This window comes from Falco biarmicus, chromosome 1 (genome assembly GCF_023638135.1).
Source record: "Falco biarmicus isolate bFalBia1 chromosome 1, bFalBia1.pri, whole genome shotgun sequence".
Classification (NCBI taxonomy): Eukaryota; Metazoa; Chordata; class Aves; order Falconiformes; family Falconidae; genus Falco; species Falco biarmicus.
This window is the reverse complement of record NC_079288.1, coordinates 15,618,176-15,632,171: the sequence shown is the minus strand read 5'-3', so window position 1 is coordinate 15,632,171 and position 13,996 is coordinate 15,618,176. Positions and strand designations below refer to the sequence as shown.

The window sequence follows — 13,996 nt, the reverse complement described above, 5'->3', positions numbered from 1 at the left end:
GCAAGGACAAGGCAGGTATGATCCCCTCCCCCAGCCCCGTATCTCTCTAAGACACAGTGAGATGGATAAATAGATATGCTGACAGCTGCCTAGATGACAGAAATTATTTCTAAGCCACAAAGTGCTTCCCCTCTGTCAGGGCTTGTAGGGCACCTCTCGGACATGCGCTAGGAAAGGGGGGGTGACGGAAAGCCGTTATAGATGGCGACACGTGTCACCAATGTCCCTTACCCGGTACTTCCTGGGCCGGGTCATTTTTTACAACAATTTGATGCATCTGCAGCAGGGTGCTGCCATAGCCCCCTGAGTTCGGACTCTCGCCAGGGAAGGCCACGGTCCCGGGGCAGGGATGCCCAAGGGGCTGGACTGGGCGCACTGCGCAGGGGATGCGCTGGTCCAGCCCCGCCGCACGGGGGTGATGGGGCTGCGCGCTATTCCGCCGGTTAGAAACGTTTCACCCCCGGCCCCCCAATGAAAGGGACTCCACAGATCTGTTCAAAACAGTTTATTGTATTTTTTCGTCAGACAAACACATTGATTTCTGGACCACAGTAGAGGATGGAAACCTTTCACAAACTTATTTATTTGAAAATACAAATATAAAATTATACTTTCCACATCTGTGATGTGAGAGACCCCCATCCACATAGTATTTTACAACAGGGCTTTAGAAAGCCATACACAGAGACCTGAAAGATGCTTGATATATATAGATACATATATATATGTATATATATAAAAAAAAAGTCACTACCAAAGTTCTCATCAGTTCATACTAAAGTATAAAAGGAAGGGCTAGGCCTGCCACTGTGCCATAGTTTATTTAGGTACATTTATGACCACCTGAAATGCTTAGACTTGCATCCTAGTACTGATGGAGTTCAGACCTCGTACAACAGAGAATGACGGGGATGTGCTACCTACAACGGTCGACGCGACACACGAGCCCACGCGTGGTGTTACGAGTATGTACAGAACAGAGAGCCGGGCGCACGGGCCAGCCCCGCTCCCCCCGGGGCTCCCCCCGCTCGGGCACGGAGCTCTCTCGAGACAACACAGTCAGACTGTTTGGGAACTGAGAACCGATCACGAGGATTTACTTTCTCAAACTACTACTTTTTTTTTTTTTTTTTTTTTTTGGTAATTTTTGTTACAGTATTAAAGTATTGCTTAGCTTACAGAATCTCTTCACGTAGTGTTCGCACGCGGCAATGGGTTTGACTTGGATTCTGTACGTATGAAACTCTACAGTGTCTGTGCGCAGACCGGGATCTGCCGGTGTGTCTTCGATGCATCCTGTCTCTTCACCTTACACTAACTTCAGTTTTCTGTTTGAACTATTTCGCTTAAAAAAACAAACCAAACCGCTAAAAAAAATAATTCGGAAAATTCCACCCAAGAGACATTTCCATAGCATAAAAGACAGCTATGAGTTAGTGTTGGTTTTTTTTTTGTTTGTTTTTTTTTTTTTTTTTTGTAAACAGTTTCATATGCAATATCATACATAACCATGGCTGGCCTTCAGTAAAAATGTAGTAAACTATATTGCTTTATTATTGATTATGTTGCATTGAGTGAATGGCAGAAACAAAACAGGAAGGTAACTGTGGCTGGAGTCGCTAGCCCTCATTCACACTACAGATGAAAACAGCATCCTAGGCTTCAGAGCAGGGAAGAAAAGAAATCCGAACACCTTTCAGGTCGTTATTACCAACAATTACCCAATGGTTTAACTAGCCTAGCAAGATGTGTAACATTCACCAGTGGTACGCTGCTGTACAATGGAGAAAAAAAATAAACTTACAGCAAAGAGAGCCATGCTACCTTAAAGTCCAAGCTACAAATTCAACTTAAAATGAACATTTATGAAGTGTAAGAAAAAAGGGACAAAAATAATAATAAAAAAGGACAGATCAGGCTTCATTTTAATCAAGCCAATCCAATCACAAAGGACTTTTTTTATTTCGAAGGGGGGAGGGTAGCCGAGCTCCTGTGGCTTGCTACAGCTCCTCTGAACAGGTCCCCCGTGCCGGGGGTCCAGCTGGGAGAGGCTGTGGGTGCCCCCTGCCCACCCGATGGCCATCGCCCTCGGTGGGACACTGCGGGGGCAGCGCGGCCGTACCAGACCCTGGGAAAGGAAAGGGGCAATGGCCCTCGGCAGGGTCCTTCACCTGCTGGGCTTGACTGAAACAAAGAAGGTGGAGCTGAACCTTTGTGTTGAAAAATTTACAACCCCCCCCCCCCAAAACGAACAAACGAAGGAAAAAAAAAACCAACCAAACCCCCTTCGAAATGGACTTCTAGATGAGTGGGGGACTAACGTGAACCTTAGTCTAGGTAGCCACATCAAAACATATCGGATTCCACGACATTTGTGCTATGGGCCACTGGGACTTCTCAAAAGGTATATAAACATCTAAAACATATTCACACAGATTAGCAATTTCTTCTGAGCATTCTTAAAAAAATATTTTTTTTTCTCTTAGTAAAATCGTTTTAATATACCGTGCCTCCCTCTTTTAAAAAATAAATTAAAAAAATCCAGTTTTGCATATCTAGCATTAGCATTTAAGGTAGTATGGCACATCCCCCTTTTCAAAGTCAAGGGTGGGGATCTACAAATGCCTTAGAAGTTTGCCAGCATTTTTAACATTGTGAGACCTTTGGTTAGTTGAAACCGCATCAGATCAGCAAAAGAAATAAAAACAAAAACACAACAGAAAAAAAAAAAGAAAAGAGGAAAGAAAAAAAAAAAAAGAAAAGGAAAACCTTCCCAAAATTATTAGCATTTTTTTCTTAAATAAGAGAAAGTTCTATCCTTACTGGTCCTAAATCTGAATAACTACATCTAAATTTTTAACCTTAATTACGATACACCTACCAATATGTACTAGAAGAGGAAGAGAGAAAGAGGGGGGGGAAAAATTCACTACACTAGCATCAGGACAGCACTCTTACAAGATAGCCATTTTATACACTATTAACATACAACAATGATCAACAAAGAATATTCTATGAGGTGACAGGGAATGGAGAGGAAAACCAACTGGTAGTACAGTACATCATCAACATTGACAAAATATCAATAAAAAATTCCCTGACGGTACATTGAATTACAGGGAATTTGTTTTGTTGTTTTTTTTCATTTTTATTTTTTAAAGAATTGTTTTATTTAATTACTTGATCAAGTCTCAATATTTAAAAAGCGTCCAGCATTTTGCTTAAACCTGGTTGTTCTGAAATAAGAAAAAAACCTAAAATATTACATAAAAAGCATGATTCTTTTTTAAAAACAAGAAAAACAAGGTTTTCTCCTTTCAGTTAGCAGTATGGTGCCTTGTTTTTGTTAAAGATGCCTTGCTCTACCTTGTCTATTGAATGTCTACATTAGTCTACCTGTTAGTAAAATTTACAAAAATAGGAGTGCAGCAGCTTTTTTTAACAAATGTCGCATTCAGTGTCTTATACTGGCTGTACCTAAAGTACCAAATTTATAAACGTAACAATTTAAAAAAATATTAATAAAACTTGTCAATATTACGTTAAAAAAAGAAGAAATATATCCACACTACAGTATGTTCTTAATGCCACCTACCATGTTGTACTTCTAGTTTGCTGTTGCAGGCCTATTTACCAATATTAAAAAAATTAAATTAAAAAATATCCTTCATAAGTCTCCTCCCCCAACAGAGGACCATATATATAACAGCCAAATATTAAACATGTGCAAATAGGAAACTGTCAGTTTTTCCCCTACCAGTCACAGTGCAATGATGTTTTATACTTTATTTTTTTTTTTAATTCTGTTTACAACTACAATAAATTAAAATCTTCCGTTGCTTCTAGGGTGAAACTTGTAGCACTGAGGTATTCCCAAAAAAAAAAAAAAAAAAAAAAAAAAAAAAAGAAACAACCAAAAAACCAAAACCACAACCAAAAGTTGCTTTCCTAATTTGTTAATACAGAAGGTAATGGATAAAAAAGGTAACGATGCAAGCTGTAAAGCCGCTCTGCCTGCGGCAGGCGAGCGCGGAGGAGGGACCTCGCCTCCGCCCGGGCTGCACAGGGTGCCCAGGGCAGCTGAAATGACTGGACAGCGAGTTGATCTAGTTTAAAACAACTAAAAAAGGAAAAAAAAAAAAAAAAAAAAAAAGGTGTGCTTTGAACCGTAAATGCAATAAATAGGAAAATCGTAGCTTCTTTTTCAGTCTTGGGAAAAGCAGGTTTTAAATTAAAAAAATACCACTAGACTGTTCCTTTGTAAGCTGTGCACGTCTGATAGCGAAGATGCTGGTATGACGCTAGGAGAGCTGGAAGGTCTACCACGCCTACGGAGCAAGCTGAACAGTGTGTGCATCACCTAACTCCCGCGGGCCAGCTCCGGCAGTTGGTCACAAAGTCTAAAACTTTCTTTTTTTTTTTTTTCTTCTTCTTCCATTTTCATAGAGAAACTGCCTTAGGCTGACTCCACCACAAAAATAGGTTTGTATTTCTCTTTCTTAATAGTTTATATGTAGTTAATGGAATTGTATATACAGTATTTTTTTTTTTCAGAATTCACAATTTCAAAAAACCTTATATCACCTCTTTCAACAAAAAAAAGCACTTATAGAAAAAGGACGCACAAAAAGTTTGTAGTCCTTGCCTTATTGCCGAAAATAGATAGAATTAGGTTAACGAAGATGCCACAAATGAAAAGAAGGGCTAGAGAACCTGCTGCTCACCTGTGCCCCCCGCGCTCTGCAAGGCCACCCTGAAGCCCTGCCCGCTGCCGGCTCTGCTCCCCCCGCCACCCTCGGCAGCCGCAGAGCCGGGACCAGCGGCTGCGGCTCCTGTCACCATCTCAGCATCCTTTAAGCAACAACAACTACGTAAAACAGAAGGGAGAAGGAGGGGAGGTGGGAAAGATAACTGAAAGAAACCCCTTAATATAAACAGTTACACTATGGTTAGGCTCTCGCTAGATACACAAAGAATTAGAACTACGTGGCTACGAGACTATGTCAAAACGCTACGAAAAAATGTGGTTTGGAGAGGTTTAAAAAGGGGGAGGGGGGGGAACCCATCCAGAAAATAAAACGAACAAGAAATGGGTTTTATATACATACTTTTAAAAGCTGTTGTTTTTATAGTACAGCAGATTCATGAGATGATGAGAGAGATTTTTAAACAACCTAAGTCCGTCGAGTGCCACCTCCAGTTTGTTTGCGTTGCCGGTGATGATGTAGTGCTCAAAGTCTGATGAGATCATCCAACCGTGGGCCCGCTCAGAAACTTCGCCCCGTCTTGCCCGGACATCCAGAGAGACTCTGTGGGGGGAACGGCAGACATGGGACACAGGAGAGCGAGAGTTAGCTCGGGTCCATTGGGGGTTTTAACACCCCCCACCACAGCCCCCCCAAAGCGTCTGTGAGCGCTGTGCGGCCGCAGCGTGCCCCGATCCGTACCGAGGGCGAAGCCGGGCACACACCACCCTGGCTGCCCAGCGACAGCAAAACGCTGATGGATCAATCCGAAGGACCAAACCTGTTCCTCGGGCACCTGTTATGCCAGGAGTTTACATGGTTTTGGTAAAAACCATTTTTTTCTAAAGGCACCGCTGAACTACTTGAAAGGCAACAATTTCTCAATTTCTGCAGGGGTAGGCTGCAGCAGGCATGATTTATTTTATAATGGAGGATTTGCCTTCTAATGTTCCCTCCCTGCCGGTGCTTAATGTTGAGATGGAAATAAATATTGGGGGCTGGCGGCGAGGAACGCGCACCCTGTGCTCTCACGTTTTCGGGGTGACGTCCAGCACCCACCCCCAGAGGGCTGCGCCCGGGGCCAGGACCTGCCGGCAGCCCACAGCCCGCAGGAAGGGCTGGTCCCTGCCCTGGGGACCCGCAGCTCCCCCAGCATCATCCTCCCTGGCTGCATCCTGCCCCGGGCAGCCGGTGCGGGACCAGATGCCTCGGGATGTGCTGCCGCGATAGAAATCTCAGACTTGGTGGTCCTTGAGGAATTAATAATAAGGCTCATTTCCTCCTCTCAAAAATCTATTTCAATTAGTAATGAGCAACATTAAAGGCACTTTCTGTTTGTAAGTCATTAATGGTTTGAGTCTTGGTCCTGGACAGTAAATGATGGTTACAGTGTGATGTGTTGTGGTAAGTGCAGAATGATTACGATACGTTAATCTGATGAATGCCACCTTCATCGCAGCGTTATTAGTGTGAATTATGATGCTCTGCTTAGGTCTCCAGCCAGCCTTGTGTCCCACCTCGTTATTACAAAGGGTGGTGGCCCAGAAAACACGAAGGATTCTGACAAATTGATCTGTGAACAGCCACCGATACGTGCAAATAATAAGTGGGATTAAAGCAAGAGTGCCTGTGCTGCTTTTTTCTCTCCCATAAAAAATACTGCTCGGTGGAGCAGATCAATTGATGAAGCAGTTTCAGGTAAGCCTGGGTGTATGTGGGTACATGAAGAGTAAACAGAAAGCCCCTTGACCCACTAGTATTTAGGTCTAAATCTATTTTTATGTAATTTAAAGCCTCCAAATGCTTCTCATAGCTCCCAGTCCCTGGACTAACTGCAAGGCTAAGCTCATGTGTGGGTTCTGGAGGCGGAGCAAGTGACACCCATCAGCAGCACTGGGCTGAAGGCAGAGGAGGGGACGTCACACTGGTACGGCCGGGGCAGGGACCGACAGCTCTGCACTGCACCGGCGGGGGGGAAACGCCACTTTTCACTAACTTGACTTTTCTCGTCTACTCTGTTCTCAGTGTCAGAATATTTGTTTGCAAAGATGAATATGCCAAAGGCCAACAACAACAAAAAATAATAAAAAAATATTTAACTATTTAATTAACTTGAGCTTAGTTCAAAGGGTAGGAAACTGGCAGCGATCCAAGGATGCATTACTCAGGTAATGTCTTTAATTTAATTTGCTTAGGTTTAATTTTTTTTTAATCTTGATAATTGCTCTATGGTTACTAGTTACAATGTTATCTTCTAGCTGTAATATTTGGTACAGCACTTAATTAAGAATGATGCTTTCTCTGTAATAAAGCGGTGGGGCTCATCTATTTTTAGATCAGTGCACTGGTAGCAGATCTATAACCCCCACCGGGATGCTGCCAGCTGGCCCTTGGTGGCGTCCCCACCGGTTTCTGGGATCGCTGGTTTTCCCGTGGGGTCGTTGGCTCTCCAAATTATTGCACTAAGTGTCACCAATATGAAAATATGACTTCTGGGGAGTTTAGCTCCTGATCTCTCTTCCAGTTTCCAGCCCCTGAGATTGATTCAAATAACACAAATCACAGAAAGGAATGATTAAAGGCCAAGGAAAGACGAAATGAAGATAAAAAATCGTTCACTTAAAGTAAATATAGGGGAGATGGTAGTTTAGCACAAAGTACAAATGGTATATACTGTAATACCTCCAAGTGAGATGGCAACCAACCATGTGTAACGTTTCAATGGTATCCATTTGTAAAAGCCGTTGCAATCAAAGGTCCCTAAAATTGTACAATTGTTAAGTTCATCAGTGCTCTATACATGGGAACAGCTGATTATTAATTTTGGCAAGAAATTATCAAAGGACTTGAGAGACTGTGTTGCCAGCATGAATAGGTATTTCCGAGAGCTGTTCTTGGTCACTGGTGACTCGGTGTGCTGAACCCTGCGGGTACCTTTCCGAGACCATCATCTTTTCATTCCCCCAGTTGCAAAAATAAGCTCTGGGTTGTCCCTTCCTTACTTTTAAACCAGGGTTAGTAAATGGAGAGTGTTAAATAAATATATATGTAAAAAAAAAGAAAAAAAGAAAAAAGCTACGGGATTTTTGCAGTTATTGGGGAAATTAAGAGGCTGCCAATCTGCAAGTCAAATACATAATTGTCCTTTGGAGAAGTGTTAGTGCAGACAAATCTGGGTGGGCAGGCTTGTACCCTGTCACTTGAAAAATCGGGGTGCTGCCAGGGCCAGAGCGCCCAAGTTTTCAAGAACAAACAGGCCTTTTTCTTTAGGTGAAAAATGGAAACGAGGTGCTGTAAGTGGTGAGAGACAGCAGTTTAAATGGATGCAGCTCTTAGCAGAGCAAGGACATTCCATGGTCGATACCAGGACTGATGCAAAGGGATCATCCGTGGGCAGGACCCAGGGGGAACTGGGCACAAGGGCACAAATGGAGGCAGCAGTGTTTTTATTGTTGGTCTTTTTGGGTACCGGTTGCTTATGTGATAAACCCAAGACAATTTCAGGAACTTTGTCTGCACTACGCTCCTGCTCCCCCCACTCATCCCATTCGGTCCAGGAGCTCAGCTCTCTGCCCGGTCTGAGGGAACTCAGGGGAGCCCTCTGTACTGTGCCACGTTTGTGGTACAGGAGGGCAAAAAATACAAAAACCTCATCATTTTACAACAAAAAGGGGAACAGTCACAGTTTTTCTGTCTGGGAGACTGACAGCCACCAAAGAGGTGCAACCACATTCATGCTAACACACACAGGTCAGATGGTGTGCTCTGAACACCAGCATGCAGCCTTGTTAAGCAAATCTCCATCGCCCGTCATTAGTGAGCTGGCAGACCCACGGCGTTAAGAGCGGCTGTCCCAACGACCTGATGGCGCAACAGCAGCGCTTCACTTGCCACCTGCAGGTTTTATGGGCTGTCAGTGGCACCGTAGCCGGCTGGGGGTGACCTGGGAGGTTGGCAAATGCCAGTGGCTGGCACTGGTCCGTGGGGATGCTGCCGCTGCAGGGGTGGGTGATGGGGAGTGGGGTGGGGTGGCTGTGCCCTTGTGAGGGTGGCTCTGGGCACCCTGAGGTCCCTCTGGGCACCCTGGGGTCCTGCCAGCCCAATTAATGAGCCACCTTGTGCATGTTTAGGTGGGCACAGGGACTTGTATGTTGTCTGCAAATGGGTGTGTCAGCCGGGATGGGTGGCTGGGCTGATATAAAGCCCATAATAAATAAGCAGGAGCTTTAAAGCCCGTAATTGTTTGGACAAACGTCAAGCCTGGACTGCAGAAGGCAGCAGACAAGCGTTTCCAGCCGAGCTGGTAACTGCAGCGGCACAGTCAGTTGGCACAGCTCTAGCAGGCTACGGCAGCAAGGTGCTATGCTCGCTGTCAGGTCATTGTTAACCAGAGAAAGCCACAAAACCCCCAACATACCCCCCCTCTGATGTCATCAAACAATGAGACAACCCCCCGCCCCGCCCCGTGACCGAGAAGCGGGGCAGCGGCCGCGGTGCGCACAGTACTTACGGCGATGCCATGGCCGAAGCCGGAGCCCGGCTGCGGGCTGGCGGCGCTTATGTAGTTACCCACGCCGGAGTCCTGGCTGGCCGTGCCGTAGAGGTCCGCGACGGGCCCTGGGCTGTTGGCCCCGGGGAAGCCTCCGGGTCGGGCTGGGTTGGAGCCTGCCGGGGAAGCGGGTGCGCCAAAATTCGGTTGAGCACTGTAGCTATTCAAGACTGGTGTGCAGAGAATAAAGCTGGGTATGAGGCCAGACGCCAGGCATGCACCGTTATTACAAAGCCAAACACCAGAATAAACAGCCTAGGCCCAACTTCTAACACTTAACCAAGGCCATGCGATAGGAGAGCAAGTACTGGATAAGAGTCAGCCCGTACTACTACGAAGCTTAGAGCTCCAAAAATATATATATGGATATATATAAAAAAAAAAGAACAATCATTCAACACACTACTGCAACCAGAGACTGGAGGTGCTCAGTTTCACCAAATTATCACAAAATATAATAGGTATTTTTCAACATCTGACTTGATGCTCATGCAGTAGTAACAAGTTCTCTAGGTCTGGGCACGCCGAGACAGCATTCACATCCCATGCAAACTACAAAGGAACTAGTTTGAGACTACACATTGTGGTAATATTGATATTAAAATGTTGACAGCAAATAACTTCAATCGCATCTAGGAAAATCGTTTTTGGATCCATTCGATACTTTTGGAAAAAACCCGCCCTTTTAAATCAGTAAGCTGTAGAAATAGTTCAATAGTTGATTGTAGTTGTTTTGTTTTTTTCTTTAAATGGTATGGAATGGAACAGTTTGGAATTTTTTTTTTTTTTAATATGACCAAGGAGAGTGTTGGTTTATTTAATTTTTTTTTTTCCTTTTGATTTGGAGAGCGAAGACCTACCTTCGTCTCCAAAACCATGCTTGGGACATCAACCAAAATTAAACAAATAAATAAAGATCAAAAGCAAAAAAAACCAGAATTCCAGAGGGTGTATGACAACTCACCTCCTAATGTGGAAGTAAAAGAAAATTTTATTTTTTTCCTCCCTTTATTTTTTCTTTTTTTTGAGACAGAAAAACAATGTAAATAAGAATGATACTAAAGAATAAATTTAGATATTAAAGCATGTTAGATGATCAGGCTTCTGGCATCTCTCACAGTTGCTCTTGGATGTAAAATTTATGAGGAAGAAGTTTCAATGCAAAAGAAAAGTTAGCGGACTAGGAGGAGCTGGATGGAAATGGCTTGCGGGAAGCTGGAGCTACACCTGAGTGGTACTTGCAAGGTCCTTCAGGAGCACATGGAGACTCGCCTGCCCGCACCAGCTACCGCCTCACCGCCCCCCCCGGCACACCGCTGCTGGCAGCGCCCAGCACCAGGGCACGGCCCCACAGCGGTGCCCAACACCGCACCCCCTGCCCCGCGGCAGCCACCGGCACCACTGCGGCCAGCACCTGCCCCGCGGAGCCCAGCACCTGCCCCGCGGAGCCCAGCACCTCCACGCTCCAGGCTGTGCCAAGAGTTTGTTCTTCAGCCTTTTCCTCTGGATGCAACTTCCCACGTGTCTTCATGAAGCACTACAAAGGGTTCGTAAGGTTTGAGAGCCCACAGTAACCCTCAGCCACTGGCCCACTGGTCAGAGCCGCTAGCCCACCAGTCAGAGCCACCAGCTTACCAGTCAGAGCCACTAGCCCACTGGTCAGAGCCACTAGCCCACAAGCAGAGCCACACCAACCAGCTGTGGGTTCTCCTGGGGGTGGGAGCAGCGCAGGGCAGACCGAGGTGTGGCTCTGGCAGCACCTTACGTGGGCTGCGGTGGGCTCAGCCTGGGTTTTCTGCTGGGCCACCACCTCTCCTGCCCTGGCCCCCTCCCCCTGCACCGCCCCCCCGAGAGGTCCCCATTTTTCAAATGAATGAATAAACCCATCCAAAAAAAGTCAACCCAGCAGCTGTTGGCTCTGCAATGACAGGAGAGTAAATCTTACAAAATAAGTGATTTAATGCAGCTCTGAACTGGTAGCAGGGGAAAGTAAGTAGGACATCTAAGCTAGCAAGTTAAAAGAAATAAGGCATGAGAGAGTAAACAGATTTTGGAATTCACTGGCAAACAAAGCGCCTTTTTTTTATTATTAAAGATTAAATGTCAAGATAACATTTGGCCTTCTCACTCATGAAGAAAAATATCCAGCTGAGATGTTCAAAAGCCCTTTATTACTCTACGCTAGCACTTTTTTTCCCCCTTTTCTTCCTTCTGGTTCAATAAAACGCAGGCAAGTTTTACTGCCAAGTCACAGAAAACCCAGTCGGCCAGTCCGAGCCAAGGCAGGAGCGCGGCAGGGGGATGCGGCAAGGCAAGGGGGGACCCTGTCAGTGAAACACCCCTGCAAAGCCCCGCGGCAGCACCAGGACAGCCCACCGTGCCGCCTCGGGGCCAGAAGTGGGGACCGGCCTCGGCCCCCTGCCTACGCGATGCCCAGAGCCCCCTGCCACCGCGGCCACCACGGAGCGGCACACATGCCCGTGAGCCGTGCCCAACCGGGCAGACGTACACCGTGGCATCCAGAGGGATGTCCTTCTCATTGCGGGGGCGTAACGTAAGAAAAAGGTCATTTTCTATCTACCGAACATCAGGTGAATATCCATGCTGCTTGCAGGAGTGCCTGCGGAAAAACGGGCACAGCAAAATCCCACCTGCCGCCCCAGTGCCCGGGGATGCCCCGGCACGGCTCCGTGCTGCCCGTGCCAAAGCCCGGAGACCTGCAGAGAAAGGGCTGGAAGCTTCTACAGAGCTGGTGCTCTGCTCCAACCCAATAAATGAATTTATTTATTCACGAGAGGTTGAGCACTCCTCAGAAACTGCACTTTACCGATTCGCTCAGCCCTGGTGAGCTGCTCAATATTTGTCTTCTGACAAAAGCTGCGCGTCAGCTCACCTGGAGCCAGAGGCACTCCCACCACTGCTCCGCAACACCACCATGGGGACCTCCAGCAACAATCCCAACATGCAAAACACGACGCATTTGGGTGAGAAATAGCCAGAAACAAATTTGTTTTACACAAACCTGGAATAATCTGACACTAAAACAAACAAGAAAAAAAACCCAAATCCTCCAGACACTGTTTCAGTGCTCGAAAAAAATTTAGGTCTCTTTGGAGACACGTGTCTTTATGACAAAGTTCCCAATGTCAGCTCCATCGCTGGAGGAGGCAGAAGCTGTCCAAGAGCCACGGCTGCTGGAAGCTTGCGGGAATCTCGGAGCGTTAAGATTAATGCCTTGCAGGCTGCAAGGAATCCAAGAATCGCCCCCCCCCCCCCCCCCCCCGCCCCGACCACCTGCAGTAATAACAGGGAATAATTAAAGGCAGAAGTGCAGGAGCACGCTGCTGGAAGGCTGTCAGGGGGCTGTGCTGTCCCAGGAGAGGGGAGGGAACCACGGGCCACATCCTGCTGCTGCTCAGCAGAGCCCAGCGGCAAAGCCTGCCCTCTGGCCTGGTCCCAGCAGAGGAGCCGCCCGAGCTGCCCAAGTGTCTCCCGACTCTGGTTTGCCGGGGGACCCATCAGACTGAGCGTCAGCGGCGGGGTCGGCAGGGCCATCTCCTCCCCTTGCAAGGACTGCCAGCACTTGGGAAGTCCTGGTAGTCAAAGCAGCCCTTTGTGATGTGCTCCGAAAGGTTCAGGTCCAATTTGCCAGCCAACTGCACGGGAACCCATCCCGCACCGGATGTTTTCACAGCTGCGGGACTGTGGCTAAGGGCTGCCAGCTCAAGGGTTTTCCCTGCACATAATTTGCGATCCCAAGGGTCACCGGGAAGCCCTGTGACAGATCAAGGTCAGGAGAGATGTGGAAAAGATGAGATGTGTCTGTAAATCACAGCCAACCAACTTTTTATCTACTTCAGCCCCAGCGCCCTCCCACCCCCCACGTTGCAGAAGCTCCTTCCTGTGCTGACGGAGATCAAGAGACAGCAGCCAAGGGACGTGGCAGCGATGGGAATGAGGAAGTTTAATGTCTTGTTTGCCTCACCTGGAATTTGCAGTGGCTTCTCTCTATGGAAAAAGCTCTGAGCTTGTGAATTTTGACCAGTAAGTGATGATTTGCCTGCAGGTCAGAGGGACAGGCTCTGGGGAGCATCGGGCTCTACCCTGCTGAAAGGCAATGAAGGGAAGCAAGATGGGGCGCCAGACACCGAAGCAAATGCACGTTCACAAAGCAGCCCCAGAACAGGCTTTTCTTTAAATGCAAAGCATTGGTGATGGTGGAGTTGGGATCTGCTGCGCACGGCTGGCAATGTGAGAGCTGCACCTTGGCTGCAGGGCTGGCTGGGAGAGCCGTGACAAACATCGGTGCTGCCTCCGCCTTCCAGAGGCGATAGCAAGAGACAAACACCACTGCTGGCGAGGACTGAAACAGGTAAAAGGACCTTAGACTCGGTGCCCTGCCACACCCCACTGCCTGCGTCCAGTATTCCCAGTGGGCCGGTTCTGCGACGGCCGAAGCCAGGGTTTGCTGCGCTGCCCCGCTGCAGCCCACGTGCCGGGTCTCGTCCCAGGGACGTGTTTGGTGCAACCCAGTGTGTTCGCTGCACCCTCCCCTCTACCTGAGCTGCATCTCCTCAAAGGAGAATCCACCAAAAGCCTTTCTGCTAAAATAAATATGAGCTTGGAGATAATTTTAAAAGGCATCCATAACCTCAAGACAGCGCTTCAGCGAGCAAGGCTTTTTTATTACTAACTCATCTTG

At 47.1% G+C, this 13,996-nt stretch overlaps 1 protein-coding gene across 9 annotated transcripts in view; it reads right to left on the bottom strand.

Moving 5' to 3' along the window:
• Positions 1 to 490: 490 nt before the first annotated feature.
• The window catches only part of MSI2 (musashi RNA binding protein 2), a 255,804-nt gene continuing 242,298 nt past the window's right edge, over positions 491 to 13,996 (bottom strand). For 6 of the 9 annotated variants that reach the window (XM_056327727.1, XM_056327771.1, XM_056327744.1 and 3 more), the window contains 3 exons: positions 9,256 to 9,464; positions 7,428 to 7,505; positions 491 to 5,309 (listed from right to left, as the gene is read on the bottom strand). In XM_056327727.1, coding sequence (XP_056183702.1) covers positions 7,464 to 7,505; positions 9,256 to 9,464 — 251 coding nt within the window. In that variant the 3' untranslated portion in view covers positions 491 to 5,309; positions 7,428 to 7,463. The remainder of the gene's footprint in view (positions 5,310 to 7,427; positions 7,506 to 9,255; positions 9,465 to 13,996) is intronic. The other 3 variants (XM_056327753.1, XM_056327763.1, XM_056327735.1) reach the window with 2 other exon arrangements.